This window comes from Macaca nemestrina, chromosome 11, assembly GCF_043159975.1.
Source record: "Macaca nemestrina isolate mMacNem1 chromosome 11, mMacNem.hap1, whole genome shotgun sequence".
NCBI classification, from domain to species: domain Eukaryota; kingdom Metazoa; phylum Chordata; class Mammalia; order Primates; family Cercopithecidae; genus Macaca; species Macaca nemestrina.
The window spans coordinates 20937328-20955858 of NC_092135.1; the positions used below are offsets into that span (position 1 = coordinate 20937328).

An 18531-nucleotide genomic window follows, 5' to 3' on the forward strand; every position below is an offset into this window, starting at 1 on the left:
TTCCTCTCCTGTTAAGCATTCTAGTACATGGTTCATTTTTCTCACCACATGTACCTAACTGTGTAGCATTTCTTTGGAGTTCTAATATAGGAAGGTTACCATTTCATTCAAGCCAAATACATGACCACCATCTTGTCCCTGAAGGGTAATATATTTAACCTCATGACTAAAGGCCTGTAATTATGCTTACCTTCAACTTACGCTGACTACATTATTATCTTAACAGACCACTGGCAGTGATTTGTAGATTGATAGACATTTGAGCATTAACCATGCCATTAATAAAAACTCGTCTAGACTTACATTTTATGAAGTTTTATTTTTTTAACTGCAGTTTTCCTTACATTCAAAATATCTGGGGCAGATTTTCAAGTTGTTTTTGGATCATAAAACTTTTTCTTTAATTCAGAGAGAGATTAAGAAGGAAATTGAGAGGAGAAAAACTGGAAAAGAAATGTTGGATTATAAAAGAAAACAAGAAGAAGAATTAACAAAAAGAATGTTGGAGGAAAGAAACAGAGAAAAGGCAGAAGATAGGGCAGCTCGAGAACGTATAAAACAGCAGATTGCATTGGTAAGTCTTAAGTTTCTAGACATTCATGAAATTGTTTTTCTGTGCACAGTAGCTTTAGATTACTACTAGACTGTGCACACAGAAATAGTAGTTTTTAGTGACTCATAGACTACCAATGATGAGCTTCCTTTTATTAGAAATTGTAAATGAATTAAAATAGTTAAGATTAACATTGAGTTGATTTTTTTCAAAGTGATTTTTATTCATATTTTTTTAATTTATGACTTTTATCAGTATTCAGAAAGCAGCTTTTAAAGATTCCCTGGAAAATAAGCTAAGTACCTAGTAGTCTTCTCTAATCACAGGCACACTTTTTTGCAACATTCAGAGGATTTAGGCACATCATAAAGCTTACTTTGCAACAATTGCTTTTAGAATTCATCAGCTGCAATACATATTAAAACCATCCCACCAGGTGTGGCTCATGCCTGTAATCCCAGCACTTTGGGAGGCCGAGGCAGGCTGATCACCTGAGGTCGGGAGTTCAAGACTTGCCTGGCCCATATGATGAAACCCGTCTCTACTAAAAATACAAAAATTAGTCGGGTGTGGTGGTGGGCGCCTGTAATCCCAGCTACTTGGGAGGCTGAGGCAGGAGAATCACTTGAACCCGGGAGGTGGAAATTGCAGTAGGCTGACATCGTGCTATTATACTCCAGCCTGGGCAACAAAAAGCGAAACTCCATCCCAAAAAAAAGAAAGAAAGAAACCATCCGTACCTTAATATTTTTTGTTCATTTGGTCAGTCAACAAGTTTTTGTTGAGCATTCATTATTTATTTATTTTTGAGATGGAGTTTTAGTCTTGTTGCCCAGGCTGGAGTGCAACGGCGCAATGTCGGCTCACTGCAACCTCCGCCTCCTGAGTTCAAGCAATTCTCCTGTCTTAGCCTCCCAAGTAGCTGGAATTACAGGCGCATGCCAACATGCCTGGCTAAATTTTGTATTTTTAGTAGAGACGGGGTTTCATCACATTGGTCAGGCTGGTCTCGAACTCCTGACTTAAGGCGATCCACCCACCTTGGCCTCCCAAAGTGCTAGAATTACAGGCCCAGCATTTATTATGTGCCAGACCTCCTTCCAGTCTTGGAGATACAATAGTGAGCAAATTCCTGTCCTTGTTTCCTTAATAATAATTCTGGTCTCCGACAGTTGATAAAACTAAAAAGTAACAGTTCCAGAATGTTAAAGTTTGCATATGGTGTTAGAGATTTCAGGCAGCAAGGCACAGTGGCTCACAACTGTCATCCCAGAATTTTAGGAGACCGAGGTGGAAGGATTGCTTGAAACCAGGAGTACGAGACCAGCCTGGGCAACAAAGCTGCCCAGAGGTGGTGTAGAGACCCCACCTCTACAAGAAAAGAAAAAAATTAGCTGGGCATGGTGGCATGCACCTGTAGTCCCAGCTACTCTGGAAGCTGAGGTGGGAGGATTGCTTGAGCCCAGGTGTTCAGAGGCTGCAGTGAGCTATGATTATGCCACTGCACTCCAGCCTTGATGACAGAGCAAGACCCTGTCTCTTAATAAAAAAAAGAATTCCATGCATATTTGTGTTTGGAATTGTGTGAATTGACCATTCTGGCAGTAAAGCTAATTGGTTTTTAACAATGTTTTAAAGGACCGTGCAGAGAGAGCTGCTCGTTTTGCAAAGACAAAGGAAGAAGTAGAGGCTGCCAAAGCTGCTGCCTTGCTAGCCAAACAGGCAGAAATGGAAGTCAAGAGGGAATCTTATGCAAGAGAAAGAAGGTACTTTATTTCATGCTGAAATATCTCTCCACATAGGGGCTGAGGAGAATGATTACAGGCGGTTTTTAACACTGATGTGTACTGTGGTTATAAGCAGTCAATTCCAGAGGGACATATTGATTAATTTGACAGCTCCCAATGATATCTATCATTTCGTGTTAGTGTACACTAAAAAAGTACTACATAAATAACTTTAAAAGGGCCCAATAAATGTCTGTTTTCCAAAGACAGAAATGATTTGTAACCAAATGAATATAATGTTTATCTCATACGTATTAGGATTCTTCAGTTGTCAGAATCCCCCATCAGATAGTTTTAAGCAAAAGAGGAAACACGTTGGCTCTGCAGTTCAGAAATCCAAGGGTGAATTTGGTTAGGCATGGCTGTTTCCAGTGATCTAAAGGATATCATTAAAATTTCTCTCTCTCTTTTTAATTCTTGGTTTCTTCTGTTTTAGCTTCATTCTCAGAGAAACTCTCCATGGTGTCAGGAGAGCCCAGCACCTCCTGGCACTTTCAGGACCTTGAATTCACGATCCCAGACAGAAGAGATTAACCTTTTCTCTCTCATGCTTGTATTGAGAATGAGAATTCTGATTGCCCCTGTTTGGATCATGTGGCCACCTTCAGACTAGTCAGTGTCCACATGTGTGGGCCCTCTGGTTGGAGGAGGTGACATGTCCAACCCTGTGGCAAAGGAGGTGGGGGAAATGTTACTGATAATTATACCAGAATGAATGACACATAGCAGGGTCAGAAGGCAGTTGCCAAAACAAAAATATGTTGAAAAGACAAAAAAAGTTTAGATTTCCAGTACACCTTGCTAGTTGGATTATGGTTAATACTTATTGTCTTCTCTGCCTTTTCATATTTCCATATTGGACAGTTGACAAGTAGTATTTTGTAATCAGAAAAATTATTTTTTAAAAATAATTTTCCAAAAATAATGAAGTAATAAATTTAACAAAAGTGTAAGATTTGTGTGCTAAAAATGACAAAACATTGTTGAAAGATTTAAGACTTAAATACATGGAAAGTATCCTATGTTCATAGATAAGAATACTTAATATTGTTAAGATGATAATCCTCCCCAAACTGATCTATAGAGTCAACATTCCTACCAAAATTCCAGCTGGCTTTTTTCCATAAATTATAAACCTAAAATTCATATGGAAATGCAAAAAACACAATAGTTAATCTGGAAAATGAAGATGGATGACTCATACTTCCCGATTTTCAAACTTACTACAAAGCATACAGTGATGTAATGATATAAGGTGAACGTATCGACCAGTGTAATAGAATGGAGTCTCTAGAAATAAACCCTTGCATTTATGAACTGTTTATTTTTGAAAAGGGTACCAAGACTATTGAGTGGGAAAGAAGAATCTTTTCAACAAAAGGTGCTTGGACAACTGAATAGCTACATGCAAAATAATGAATTTGGACCTTTACCTCACACCACGTACAAAATTAACTCAATGGATCATCTACTAAAAAGTAAAACTGTATAAAATATATATTCTTAGAGGAAAAAAGAGGAGTATATTTTTGTGATCTAGGAGTAGCCAATAGATTGTTAGACATGGCACTAAAAGCACAGGAACAAAATTTAAAAATAGATAAATCAGACTTCATCAAAATTTAAAACTTTTGTGCTTTGAAGGATATCATCAAGAAACAACTGACTGGGCGCAGTGGCTCACGCCTGTAATCCCAGCACTTTGGGAGGCCAAGGCGGGCGGATCACGAGGTCAGGAGATCAAGACCATCCTGGCCTACACGGTGAAACCCTGTCTCTATTAAAAATACAAAAATTAGCCAGGCGTGGTGGCACATACCTGTAATCCCAGCTACTTGGGAGGCTGAGGCAGGAGAAGCACTTGAACCCGGGAGTTGGAGGTTGCAGTGAGCCAGGATTGCCACTACACTCTAGCTTGGCAACAGAATGAGACTCCGTCTCAAAAAAACAAAAAAAAATAAAAAACTGCAAAGAAGCTGGGCGTGGTGGCTCACGCCTGTAATCCCAGCACTTTGGAAGACTGAGGCAGGCGGATCAGTTAAGGCCAGGAGTTCAAAACCAGCCTCGCCAACATGGCAAAACCCCGTCCCTACTGAAAATACAAAAATTAACTAGGCATAGTGGTGCACACCTGTAATCCCAGCTACTCGAGAGGCTGAAGCATGAGAATCGCTTGAACCAGGGAGGCAGAGGTTGTAGTGAACCGAGATCGTGCCACTGCACTCCAGCCTGGGTGACAGAGTGGGACTCTGTCTCAAAAAAAAAAAAGAGTGCAAAGAACAACCCATAGAATTGGAGAAAATATTTGCAAATCATATATTTGATAAGAGACTTGTGTTTAGATTATAAAAAGAACCTATGACTCAATTATAAAGACACCCAGTTCAAATATGTGGAAAGGATTTGAATAGACATTTCTCCAAGGAAGATACACAAATGGCCAGTAAGCACATGAAAAAATGTTCAACATCATTAGTCATTAGGGAAATCAAGTCAAACCCACAATGAGATACTATTTCACACCCACTAAGTATGCCTACATGTAAAGAGAAAGTAATAAGTGTTTGTGAGGATGTGGATAATTGGGAACCTTTCTGTGTTACTGGTGGGATTGTAAAATGATATAGCCACCTTGGAAAACAGTTTGCTAGTAACGCAAAATGTTAAGCATAGTGTTATCATAGGACCCAGCAGTTCTACAGCAGCAGTTTATACGCAGTTTATATCCAAGAGAATTGAAAACACCCACACAAAAACCTGTACATGAGTATTCCTAGCAGCATTAGTCAAAATAGCTAAAATGTGTTGTTAACCCAAATGTCCAGCAACTGAAGAATGTGTAAACTGTATCTCATACGACAAAGTTTTTCAGCAATAAGAATAAGAACTGATACATGCAACAACATGGGTGAACCTTGAAAATACAATTTCCATGAAAAAAACAAGTTACAAAGGTCACATACTGTATGATTCTATTATATGACATGCCCAAAATAGACAAATTCATAGTAGATTAGTGGTTGCCAGGGTCTGGAGGAGGGAGATATGGGGAGTGACTGCTAACGGGGTTGGAGTTCCTTTTTGGCATGATGCAAATGTTCTGGAATTAGATAATGGTGATAGTTGCACAATTCTGAATATATTTAAAAACCACTGAATTGTACACTTTAAAAGGCTTAATTTTTGTTTATTTGAGACAGTCTCGCTCTGTTGCCCAGGCTGGAGTGCAGCGGCGTGATCTTGGCTTACTGCAACCCATGTCTCCCGGGTACAAGCAATTCTCCCTGCCTCAGCTTCCTGAGTAGCTGGGATTACAGGCATACACCAGCATGCCCAGCTAATTTTTGTATTTTTTAGTAGAGAGAGGGTTTTGCCATGTTGGCCCAGCTGGTCTTGAACTCCTGACCTCAGGTGATCTGCCCACCTTGGACTCCCAAAGTGCTGGGATTATAGGCGTGAGCTACAGCACCCAGCCTAAAAGGGTTAATTTTTTAAGATGAATCTCAGTAAAGCAGTTATTAACAAATAAAAAGATCTGATATGGTGGAAAAAACTATTGTCATTGCATATTTCCACTTCCATTTTCTGTAACTTAGTGATATTGTTAATATACAGAGGTGAAGATTGTGACTTTAGTTTTCTTTTTTGATAGCACTGTTGCAAGAATTCAATTCCGTCTTCCTGATGGTTCTTCCTTTACAAATCAGTTCCCTTCTGATGCTCCTCTGGAAGAGGCAAGGCAGTTTGCTGCACAGGTAAATTTATGTCTTGAGTTGTAGTAAAAATAGATGTATAGGTTACTAAATTATAGGAAGGGAAAATTTCAAAGCAGAAGTTGAATGTGAATAAATTGTGACCTCTCCAGGAGGGAGGCACAAGACACCTCTGAGATATTGTGGAAATTCTGTTGTGTGTTAGTGCATATGGGAGTAACATATCTGCTTTGTGTGCAGAAGTAGGAATTTGCTGATACTGTACAATAGGTCCTGGGAACTTTTCTTTTTTAAAATTTTTTGAGACAGGATCTCACTGTGTTGCCTAGGCCAGAGTGCAGTGGTGCGATCACAGCTCCCTGCAGCCTCGACTTCCTGGGCTCAAGCGACCCTCCCACCTCAGCCTCCCAAGTAGCTGGAACTTACAGATACTGCCATGCCTTGCTAATTTTTGTACTTTTTGTAGAGACAGGGTTTCACCATGTAGCCAGGCTGGTCTTGAACTCCTGGGCTCAAGCATTCCTCCCACCTCAACCTTGCAATGTGTTGAGATTTACAGGCGTGAGCCACCTAGCCCAGCCACTGGGAACTTTTTTCACTGATTAGTAGACTTATTGGAGGAGTGACAAGCAAGTAGATTTCCCGAAGGTCTAATGTGAGGGAGTTGTCCCACTACCCTGAAATGTAAGCAGTTTTTCTCAGTCCTCTCTCCATTTCCTACAGATTGCTTAGGGGCTGGTCATTTTCCTACGATCTACCTGTTGGCTAAGCAAAAAGAGGCAGTAAACTTTATTGACAATAGTATCTTCTTCAGGAATTTACTTCCAAAAGGTGGCTTTACTCAAAATCTGAATGGAGTATCTTAAGATATAAGTAGTTTTCAATTTGTTTTTATTTCCTGATTGATTCCTTATTCAAAATGGATTCTGAGTATCAGATGTCCTTTGAGTTCTAGGCTCATTATATTTATCAGTATTTTTTTCATATATATAACTTCAAGGTTAAAATTAGGGAGTTGGATTCAGATCTTTCCACCAGACCTTTTCTCCCCATTTTGGGCTTCTTACTTACAGGTTTCAAGAGAAGGACACCTCAAGCTGTTCACCTTCTTGCACTGGTGAATTAGGCTAGACAATGTAAACATTGATTTTAAAAACTGTTTCCCCCTAAGCTTTATAGTAGAAACAGTCCCAAATAGACACTTTCATTCTTCTTTTGTCTTGGAGCCTCCCACAATGTGTCCCCTATCCTGAGTTTCACTGCTGTTGCCACAGGTAAATGAAGAAGGGACTACATGGGGAAAAGAGATCTTTGATCACATTTGTCCTATTAAAACTCCACCTCAGGCCAGGCATGGTAGCTCATGCCTGTAATCCCTGCGCTTTGGGAGACCGAGGTGGGAGGATCACGAGGTCAGGAGTTCAAGACTAGCCTGACCAACATGGTGAACCCCTGTCTATTCTAAAAATACAAAAATTAGCCGGATGTGGTAGTGTGCGCCTGTAATCCCAGCTACTCGGGAGGCTAAGGCAGGAGAATCGCTTGAACCCAGGAGGCGGAGGTTGCAGTGAGCTGAGATTGCACCACTGCACTGAAGTCTGTGGGACAGAGCAAGATTCCATCTCAAAAAAAAACAAAAAGCAGGCTGGGCGCGGTGGCTGACACCTGTAATCCCAGCACTTTGGGAGGCTGAGGCAGGCGGCTCACGAGGTCAGGAGATCGAGACCATCCTGGCTAACATGCTGAAACCCCGTCTCTACTAAAAATACAAAAAATTAGCCAGGCGTGGTGGTGGGCACCTGTAGTCCCAGCGACTCGGGAGGCTGAGGCAGGAGAATGGCGTGAACCCGGGAGGTGGAGCTTGCAGTGAGCCTAGATCGCGCCACTGCACTCCAGCCAGGGTGACAGAGCGAGAGTCCGTCTCAAAAAAAAAAAAAAAAACAAAAAACTCCACCTCAGTACAGTTACTGAGAACAGTGAGGGGTATGTGTGATCTACGGTAAAAAATAAAAATAAAAGAAATAAACTACAAAAAAGTTAATCTCCTTCTTTGGAATCTTCTAGGGAAAGATACACAGATGTCTAAGATTTTACAGTGATTTTTGTATATAGAGACTTAACATTGTGAGGGTAATTATGGTGCTGTCCATTGTACGTTCCTGGATCTGGGATTGTGTGTATCATGTAGGTTAATTATGGACCATTTGTGCCTTGAGACACGGAGGAGGCTACCTTTCCTGAAGGTATATATGAGGGAAATACTGGTCTAGTCCAGATTCTTAATAGGGATTACCTGTAATCCAAATGTGTGTTCATGAGACATTAATGTAAGTTTGCCAAAGGATAGTGAAAACCTAATGATGAACGGCAGCAGTACTTAAAGGAGATACACAGTTGTCCATTTTTACTCAATTTATTTGTGTTTTTAGGAACTACATTTTGCTATTTTGTGGTCATCTTTGAGTTATAGAAGCTTTTAAAAACTGTTTGGATTTGATAGCTTTTCAGCTGCTTAGGGGCTGGAAGCACAATTTTATACCTTTTTTTGAGTTTACATGTAATGAACTTTTAAAATTAAGGCAATTTTAATTAAAGCAGTCATTTTGGATTCATCTGAGTAATGTAATATCTTACTTTGAAAGGCACCCTTGTAAGTTTTTAAAACTTATGTTACAGACTGTTGGCAACACTTACGGTAATTTTTCGTTAGCAACCATGTTTCCCAGGAGGGAATTTACCAAAGAAGATTATAAAAAGAAGTTACTGGATTTGGAACTTGCCCCAAGCGCTTCGGTGGTACTGTTGCCAGTATGTATATACAGATGCATTTTTTTCTCTTCTTATCATTATCTGTTTATCATACTCTTCATTTCTTACAGTTGGGGAAAGGAAGTGCAGAGGTATACTGTGGGTAATTAAAATTCAAGTTATCCAATAATTAGATAAATTTATGATTCCATTATCCTGTGCTTTATTTGTATTGCTGATATTACTTGTGAGACATGAAATAGTTTAATTTTCAACTTTTTTCTTCACATATTTTTGTGTACGAAAAAATGACCACTAGAAGACAATAAGAAATGCAGATTATCAGCCTAATCCACACACTTAGTGTCTTTTATTTATATATGCTCTACTGTTTGCCAAGTTTTTTAAAAAAACATTATTTTAACAAAAATAACATGAATATTTAAACAGATTATCCCATTTTATCTGCACAACAATATTTTAATCTCTGGTGAAGAAAAGAAGTTAAGACAGCTTAAATGACTGCTGCCAAGGTCCTACCTTAAGTGCCATAACTGGGATGAGAGCCTGGGTCTTCTGTGTCCTGGTTAACATAATTTTCCTTGCTCTATACTAGACATGTCCCCCACCCCAAAACAGCTCTCCAGTAATCAGGATTTCATTGTTTAAACGTTTTTTTTAATCAGCAAGAAAGACTTTTCTTATAAAAGTTTAATATTCTTAAAAAATAGGTGGCTCATTTCACTGAGAACTACTTTCTAGTTTGTATATTACAATTTCTCTTAAACAGAGCTCCAAATAATTATACAATTACATACAATTGTATATATAATATACAGTATTATACAATTACAATATGGTATATATAATGTACAGTATTATACAATTATAAGATTGTATATATATACAGTATTATACAATTATAATATTGTATATATAATATAGAGTATTATGCAATTGTATATATAACGTACAGTATTATGCAATTATAATATTGTATATATAATACAGTTTTATGCAATTATAATATTGTATATATAATACACAGTATTATGCAATTATAATATTGTATATATAATACACAGTATTATGCAATTATAATATTGCATATATAATACACAGTATTATGCAATTATAATATTGTATATATAATACACAGTATTGTACAATTATATTGTATATATAATGTACAGTATTATGCAATTATATTGTATATATAATATACAGTATTGTACAATTATATTGTATATATAATGTACAGTATTATGCAATTATAATATTGTATATATAATGTACAGTATTATGCAATTATTGTATATATAATATATAGTATGCAATTATAATATTGTATATTATAATTTATCTTTAAAAACTTCTGGGAGTCTTCAGAAGTTTATATATACCTGAAAAACAGCAAAAGATATCATTTCACCCTCTTGAAGTAAACTAAAATCAGTAGGACCTCCTTTTCCAGATAAAAGTTTTGTCTGGAACCTTGGGTATGATGTGATTGTACTAATGTAGTCTTTATCTAGGTTTGTTTATTTCTTAATTTCTAGGCAGGAAGACCAACTGCATCCATTGTACACTCTTCCAGCGGAGACATTTGGACCTTGTTGGGAACAGTACTTTATCCATTCCTTGCCATCTGGAGATTAATTAGCAATTTCTTGTTTAGCAATCCACCTCCCACACAGACTTCAGTGAGAGTAACATCGTCAGAACCCCCAAACCCTGCATCATCTAGCAAATCAGAAAAAAGGTATCTGTGTGTGTTTTCCCCATTTATAAAATATGTAAGTCATGCCCAATATCTTTTTTAAAGTAAAAAATTGAGTACTTTGCCTTTCTGTATATGTCCTTTCCAGTTCCCACAGTGGAGGAGAAAAACTCAGATGCTCTGAAACTTTATTATATCATCTCTCCTCAGCTTTGTAAAACCAATTTTATGGAAAGCAGCTTCACCTCTGCTGGTTTATTGTTTCATTCATTGAAGCTTCTTTATCCCATAACTATCAAGGCAGTTTTTTTTCTAGTAACTTCTTTCTTCCTAACCATGTTTTGCTTGACAAGATATTTCATTCCATTAATTGTTCAGGGTCATCTTGCATAATTACTGTAGATGAATTACTCTGCTTTGATAATTTTAACCCTGTTGGTTATTTTATATACTGGCTGATAGCCTTGTCTGGATCATTCAAAGAAGGACCAAATTGCAGAAACAGGTTATTCCTTTGAAAATTCTCCTTCAGAGAATTATTTTGGACTAATCCCTTAACCAGGAGGCCAGGGCCTGATACAGTGGCTCACGCCTGTAATCCCAGCACTTTGGGAGGCTGAGGGGAGAGAATTACTTGAGCTCAGGCATTCAAGACTAGCCTGGGTAATATAGTGAGACTTTGTCTGTATAAAAAAAATTTTTTTTTTTTTTTTTTTTTTTTCTGAGACGGAGTCTGGCTCTGTCGCCCAGGCTAGAGTGCAGTGGCCGGATCTCAGCTCACTGCAAGCTCTGCCTCCCAGGTTTACGCCATTCTCTTGCCTCAGCCTCCCGAGTAGCTGGGACTACAGGCGCCCACCACCTCGCCCGGCTAGTTTTTTGTATTTTTTAGTAGAGGCGGGGTTTCACCATGTTAGCCAGGATGGTCTCGATCTCCTGACCTTGTGATCCACCCGTCTCGGCCTCCCAAAGTGCTGGGATTACAGGCTTGAGCCACCGCGCCCGGCCAAAAAAAATTTTTTTAATTTGCTGGGCACATGTCTGTGGTCCCAGCTATTTGGGAGGCTGAGATGGGAAGATCACTTGAGCCCTGGAGATCGAGGGTGCAGTGAGCCAAGATTGTGCCATTGCACTCCAGCCTTGGTGACAGGGTGAGAGTGAGATCCTGTCTCAAAACAAAAACAAAACAACATTTATAGTAGATAGCATGCAATGGTTAGCATAGTAATACAACACTGACAATTTAACTCGTATCTTTGTTAAGCTTTTATTGAAACAGGTTAACGGGAAGTATTTTCCTAGAAAGTAAGATTATGCCCCTTTCTAATAATTACATAATAATGTAACTTACTGTAATGGACACCTCTGTTACGCACTCTGTGAGGCCTTTTATAGGCATTATAACAAATCTTCACACCAGTCCTATGTGATAAGTAATAGAAATTCTTTCCTCTCTGCCTTCAGTGTGGAGAACCCCTAGTCATGTGTTTATGGATTCCATAGGTAATGACTTATAAAAGTATTGGGCTGCTTTGTCCTTTATTTTATTTAATAACTTTAGGCAGAAAGACCAGTTATCTACTAAGTATATTACTCTAGTGAGGACACAGGGAAACTCAAACAAGGCTGAGTCTTACAACTCTTAACTGAGCAATGGGTGGGAGCATTTAATACTGGATTACTGTAAAACAGGATAGCTTGTTGTGTGTATTTTTTTTTTTTTTTTTTTTTTTTTTTTTGAGAAGGAGTCTCGCTCTGTCACCCTGGCTGGAGTGCGGTGGCGTGATCTCGGCTCACTGCAAGCTCCGCCTTCCGGGTTCACATCATTCTCCTGCCTCAGCCTCCCGAGTAGCTGGGACTACAGGTACCAGCCACCACGCCTGGGTAATTTTTTTGTATTTTTAGTAGAGATGAGGTTTCACCGTGTTAGCCAGGATGGTCTCGATCTCCTGACTTCGTGATCCGCCTGCCTCGGCCTCCCAGAAGTGCTGGGATTACAGGTGTGAGCCACTGTGCCCGGCCTGTTGTGTGGATTTTTAAAACTTTTTTCAGGCTGGGTGTGGTACCTCATACTTGTAATCCCAGCTCTTTGGGAAGCTGAGGCACAAGGATCACTTGAGGCCAAGAGTTTGAGACGAGCCTGGGCAACATAGTGAGACTCCATCTCTACAAAAAAAAATTTTAATGAGCTCTGTGTGATGATGGCGTGTGCCTTTAGTTTCAGCTGCTTGGGAAGCTGGGGCAGGAGGATTGTGTGAACCCCAGAGTTTTGAGGCTGCAGTGAACCATGATCATGCCACTGCACTCTAGCCTGGGCAACAGAGGGGAGACCCTGTCTTAAAAAAAACAAAAAACACTTTTTTCAAATAAGAGAAAGGTCTTAGATTGGAACAAAGGATGGAATAAAAGTTGTGTCAAAGACAGGGTGAAGCTTTGTGTTCCACTGTTATTTTTCCTTTTTTCTCTGTCTGCTCTAGAGTTAACAAAAGTCTGTTGGCTTAAATTTTATCCTTATACCTTTGTATTTTCAGATGAGGAAGTCCTCTTTGTTCTTAATTGTTTATAAATAAGTCATTTTTAAAGATTTTGTGAAGGATTAAAAATTGACCCTTTCTGTCAAGCTGACTGGAGCTTTGGATAGTCTCTAGAGTGCTAAGTTACAAATGTTTTAGTAGGTATGTCAGCTTGCATAAATAACAAAGGAAAGATTAGTTGGCAAATGGTCACACTCCTCTAAAGCTTAGTAAGTCTCTAAGAAACACAATGGAAATGGAATATATGATTTGGCTGGCTGGCTTCACTTAGAGATCAGATGAAGCTACACTACCAAAGACTACTAAAGTCTAGTACTGTGTTAGTAGATATAATGGTCTCCCATGGACTTTCCTTAGTTTAGATGGCATTAAAAGTAAAACTTAGTTGCCTGTAGTGATGGAAGTTGGAAGGAAACAGCTTGTATTACTGTTGTTTTTATTTTATGACATCTTCCCTTTGCTCCCTCTTTTGTCATGTCAGGGAACCAGTGAGAAAAAGAGTGCTGGAAAAACGTGGAGACGACTTTAAAAAGGAGGGGAAAATATACAGATTAAGGACTCAAGATGATGGTGAAGATGAAAACAACACTTGGAATGGAAATTCCACTCAACAGATGTAGTGTGACAAGTATAATATGTGCAATAATCATTGTTTCTCTTATGATTTAATTCAACTAAAATTCTACTGGAGAAGTGGGACTGCTTTATCGTTTCCAACTGGTCTATAAAATGTCTCTCTATTCCTGCTTAGTGGGTGTGGGTTGAAGGTGTTTAACTCAGAAAAGTAAAGACAGGAAATAACTGTCTGCTAGGTCCTTGCTTGTACGGCAGCCACTGCTAGAAGCCTAAAAGAACCAAAAAGTCTGCCGCAGCCTGCCTCCATCAGCTTCTTACTCAGTATTTCACATGCTCATTAGCCCTGTGCTGTCAGATGACACGTTTTGTTTAGAGCTACTTTGCGCCAAGACTCTTAAGCCCAAAGTAACTGGTATGTCACTGAGTAATTTGACTCTGTGTCAGAGCATTTTAACTAGCTAATCAGATGAGAATTTATGTTTAACTTCTCTTTTTGCTCATCAGCTGCAAGCAAAATCTTGTAGTTTTTAATCTTACTTAAACACTGAATAAAAAAACTTTCCCAAAAATCGGAATGATCTTATTTTTGCTTTGAGTTTGTTATCTAGCATCTTTTTGTTGCACAGGGCTCTGTTGAGGTCCTGCATCTCTGTTTTGTTTTTTCCCCAGTATTGCCCTGGAGCTGTCTCAGGAAAGTAGCTGGCTATGTTACCTTAAATATCACTGAAGAAAGAAATTTTCTGACACAAACTGCTGCCATGTTACTTGTCTCCTAAGTCAGTGAGGCATCGCTTTGTTTGCATAAAGTTGATGCAGAACAGCTGCTAGTCTGCAACCTAGCTTTCCCTCTCACCTTTAATTGAAGTTTTGTCCTCAATAATTACACAAGGACCTAGAGTACCTATAGGACAAGAAGTATAGACTAAAGATATGCTTTCAGTCATTTGGTTTTTCTTAAGTTGAGATTCTTACTGACTTACATGTTACTTTATCCATATGTCTTTATTAGTGGAGACCACTGAACTAATGATGTTTGAAAACGGTTCCTCTGTTTTAGATTGGAAGATAGCACTCTGGAGTGGACATATGGAAAGACTGTGACTTTATTTTGTAATGGGAGAAAGAAATTTTCTCAGAGCAAACTTTCTATTTTTACCTGTGAAATAACAGCGACTTTTAAAAATGGTGACAGTGTTGGCAAGGAAACAGCAACACAGGCTGCGCTGTTGGTGGAGTGAAAACCAGTATAATTCTGAAAAACATTTATCAGAAACTTAAAATATTTCATACTGTTTGATCCAGTAGCTTTTTCTAAATCATAAATGCAGGCAACGTTTAGGTATAGACATATTCATTAAGTGTTATTTATTTTACTCAAGAACTGGAAACCAACTAAATGCCTTCTATAGAAGTAATTGTTGATGAGGAGAAATGGTACAATACTAATTAACAACTTGGTTTAATATGTTTACTGAGCATCTGTTAAGTGTTGGGCAAAAGAAGCAGGATCCAGAGCTATAGGTACAGTGTTATCTCAGCTTTGCAAACACATTTTCTACATAGATAGTAGTAGGTATTAATATATATGTAAAGAAAGAAAACACACCAAAACATTAATAATGGTAAGATTGGTTTATGTGATCTTAGTGGTATTTTTGGCACCCTTACATGTTTTCCAAATTTTCAGCAGTGATATTATTTCCGTAACTTAAAAAGTGAGTTTGAAAAAGAAAATCTCCAGCAAGCATCCCATTTAAATAAAGGTTTGTCATCTTTAAAAATACAGCAATATGTGACTTTTTAAAAAAGCTGTCAAATAGGTGTGACTCTACTAATAATTATTAGAAATACATTTGGAAAAACATGGAGTACCTCAAGTTAGTTTGCCTTGAAAAATATCAAATATAACTCTTAGAGAAATGTACATAAAAGAATGCTTCGTAATTTTGGAGTAGGAGAATCCCTCCTCAATTTTGTATTTTAGAAAAGTACTTGGTAAAAAAAAAATCACAACGGTATATAAGGCTGTAAAATGAGAATTCCTCCTCACCTCTTACCCCAGTACTATTCTCCAGAGGTAATCTATTAACAGTTTCTTATGTAATTTTCAGAAAATTTGTATGCGAATATAAGCAAATATGTAATCTTTATTTTTTAAATAAATGGGATCATATTATATATTCTACCCTGCATCTTGCTTTTTTGCTTACATAGTCTTGAGATCTTTTCCTGTCGACACCTAGCTACCTCATTCTTAATGGTTGCATAGCATTCTGCTTGATGAATGTTACTGCACTCAGCTTACTGTCCATGTTCTGGTGACATTCAGTGGTTATTAAACATGTTTGTTCTTCTATTACAAAAATTGCTACCATAAGCAACCTTGGGTGGGAGGTGTAGTCTTACTGTGAAAATATACCTTTCAACTGTGTTTGTATAACTTGCTAAGTGAAAGAAGAGTGTTTGCAGTTTGGATTATTAAAGATGTTGTTGCATTGCCTCCTCCACAAACTGTGAATTTGAACCCCTGCCAGCAGTCGAGAATGTCCATTTCCCACACCTTCGCCAACACTGCGTTATCACACTGTTAGCTTTGTCAAAATGGTAGATGAGAAATGATACGTATCTCGTATGCATTGTATTTATCATGAATGAAGTTAGCATCTTGATGTTATTGATCGGTCTGACTTATTTTGAGAATTCTGTGTATTGCTTGCCAATTTTTTTGTTTTCATATTTTTCTTACTGATTTATAAGACTCCTGTGTACATTAAAGCCATTTGCTAGCATATGCGGTAAACATTTTCTCCCCCTTTTTTTTTTTTGAGACGGAGTCTCGCTCTGTCACCCAGGCTGGAGTGCAGTGGCGCTATCTGGGCTCACTGCAAGCTCTGCCTTCTCCTGCCTCAGCCTCCTGAGTAGCTGGGACTACAGGCGCCCGCCACCACGCCCAGCTAATTTTTTGTATTTTTAGTAGAGAACGGGGTTTCACCGTGTTAGCCAGGATGGTCTCGATCTCCTGACCTCGTGATCCGCCCATCTCGGCCTCCCAAAGTGCTGGGATTACAGGTGTGAGCCACCGCGCCCGGCCAAGGAATGTCTTTAATGTCAATTTTAGAACCACCCCCACCCCCATCTGACAAACTTTTCCAGTCGATTGATGGAGAAAAATGCTTGTGCACCACAAGCTCCTGACTGCCAGTTTGGGACTCATGGCGTTGGAATGTTTTGAGAGGGAAAGGAATGCTTACAAGAAGCAAATTTCAAGTATGATCATTCTTTTAAGACCTGCCCGAAATTACTCTGTTTTTACAAAACATTTTACCAGCTATCCAGATGTAATATATGGGCCAATCAAGTGTTTAGGTGTTTCACACTGAGATTGTCTCTCAGCACATTTGAGGGGATTATGAAGAACATCTCTCTCTCTGCTCCCACCACTGCCCTGGAAATGCTATGTGAATGGGTGAACACACGAAAGGAGCATTTGTGCTTTTCATTGCTGTCTCCAAGTTGTGCTTGCCAGAGACAATGAGACATGGTCCTTGGCCTTAAGAAGCTGATAGAGAAATACACAATTCCAGTATAGAAACTGGATGGTCAAGTTGTACTAGGGGATATTTACAAGCAAAGCAGACGAAGGAGAATCTGCCTGGGGATTTCAGGGAAGCCATTCAGAGGAGGAAGTACATTATTTCAGCTGAGACTTGAAGGCATTTGCAGAAGAAAAGGCATCCTAGGTGGAAGGAATAGCATTTGGGAAGACACAAACGAATACGGATAGTTGACCTACGTGCATTTTAGAACTACCACAAATTGGGAAAGGAGGAAGGAAACAGGCTAAATGAACCAAGGTCAGATGGGAGAGAGAGCTGGGGATGGCATAAAAAGTGGCAGTGGGGGTGTTTGTGGGATGGGAAAAGGCCACTTTCTGCATGTTGTGGTATTTGCCCCAAGGAATGTAATGTCAACAGAAAGACTTGGTCTGGTGAGAAAGCTTAATGGGAACTCCAGATGGCTTGTGTGACTTCACAACTTCTCTTGAACCTACTTTCTCAAGGAGGGGCAACCATAGGAGAAAGAACAGTCTGCTGTTTTTATTTTCTGGAAAACAAGATGTGAAGCTAGGGAGAGCTTGCAGAAGGGCAGAGATGATATTGCAGTCTATGCAATCGAGTTGATTTCTTCTTATAGAAAGCTTTTTTATGGTTTTTACTCCCTTAACAACTTAACCCTTAACTCTGAAAGTTAAAACAGCCCCTTAAGTTGAAGTAAGTGATTCACAGACCCCACCAGACCAGTATCTGCACGCTTCTGCAAGAGCTACTTGCTCCTCAAATGCCCAAATGAACTCTGATACTGGAGCAAGATGCAGATATTTCCATTTTAATCAGTAACTGGAAATCCTTCAAGATTAAAGTCGTCTTTAACGTTGCAGCAGGACTTTATGGAGAAGTCCAGCATGAGCAGAGTCCAAGACCCCAAGGAGTTTGGTAGCCAGCAAAGGTAGATGAAGAAACTAGGCCTGCTTCACAGAACTTGAAGTGGTAACTCATCAGAACGAAGACACTGGGCTCAATTCCTGTTGGCTTGGTTGTGTTTTCCCTTGCTTAGAACGCTTGCAGTACTTGTATGAGAGAAATGCCAAGCCACAGACTCCAAGAAGCACCAGAGAAAAGAGAACGTACAAAGCTGTCTGTGCTTCTGCAGTGCCGAGCGTTAGCCCCAGGAACGGCACCTTCTCCTCTCTCACAGGGCTGACGGTGGGTCCAGCATCTAGGAGAGGACACAGGGTGGTTGGTGCTCTGGCACTGATTGAGTTCTCAGATCTCTGAGACCGCAGCAGAGGCTGCACAGTACCCCAAATCTGCACAGCCATTGATGGGTTGCTGAGGTGGAGGTC

At 39.2% G+C, this 18531-nt stretch overlaps 2 protein-coding genes across 2 annotated transcripts in view; one reads left to right on the forward strand and one right to left on the reverse strand.

Moving 5' to 3' along the window:
* LOC105492564 (UBX domain protein 4) overlaps nucleotides 1-15806 on the forward strand; it is a 43750-nt gene extending 27944 nt beyond the window's left edge. Inside the window, exons 8-13 of the mRNA XM_011759802.3 lie at nucleotides 410-574; nucleotides 2192-2319; nucleotides 5993-6095; nucleotides 8730-8861; nucleotides 10361-10563; nucleotides 13534-15806. Coding sequence (XP_011758104.1) covers nucleotides 410-574; nucleotides 2192-2319; nucleotides 5993-6095; nucleotides 8730-8861; nucleotides 10361-10563; nucleotides 13534-13672 — 870 coding nt within the window. The 3' untranslated portion in view covers nucleotides 13673-15806. The remainder of the gene's footprint in view (nucleotides 1-409; nucleotides 575-2191; nucleotides 2320-5992; nucleotides 6096-8729; nucleotides 8862-10360; nucleotides 10564-13533) is intronic.
* The window catches only part of LOC105492565 (lactase), a 58177-nt gene continuing 54902 nt past the window's right edge, over nucleotides 15257-18531 (reverse strand). Inside the window, exon 17 of the mRNA XM_011759803.2 lies at nucleotides 15257-18404. Within this exon, the coding sequence (XP_011758105.1) occupies nucleotides 18184-18404 (221 nt within the window). The 3' untranslated portion in view covers nucleotides 15257-18183. The remainder of the gene's footprint in view (nucleotides 18405-18531) is intronic.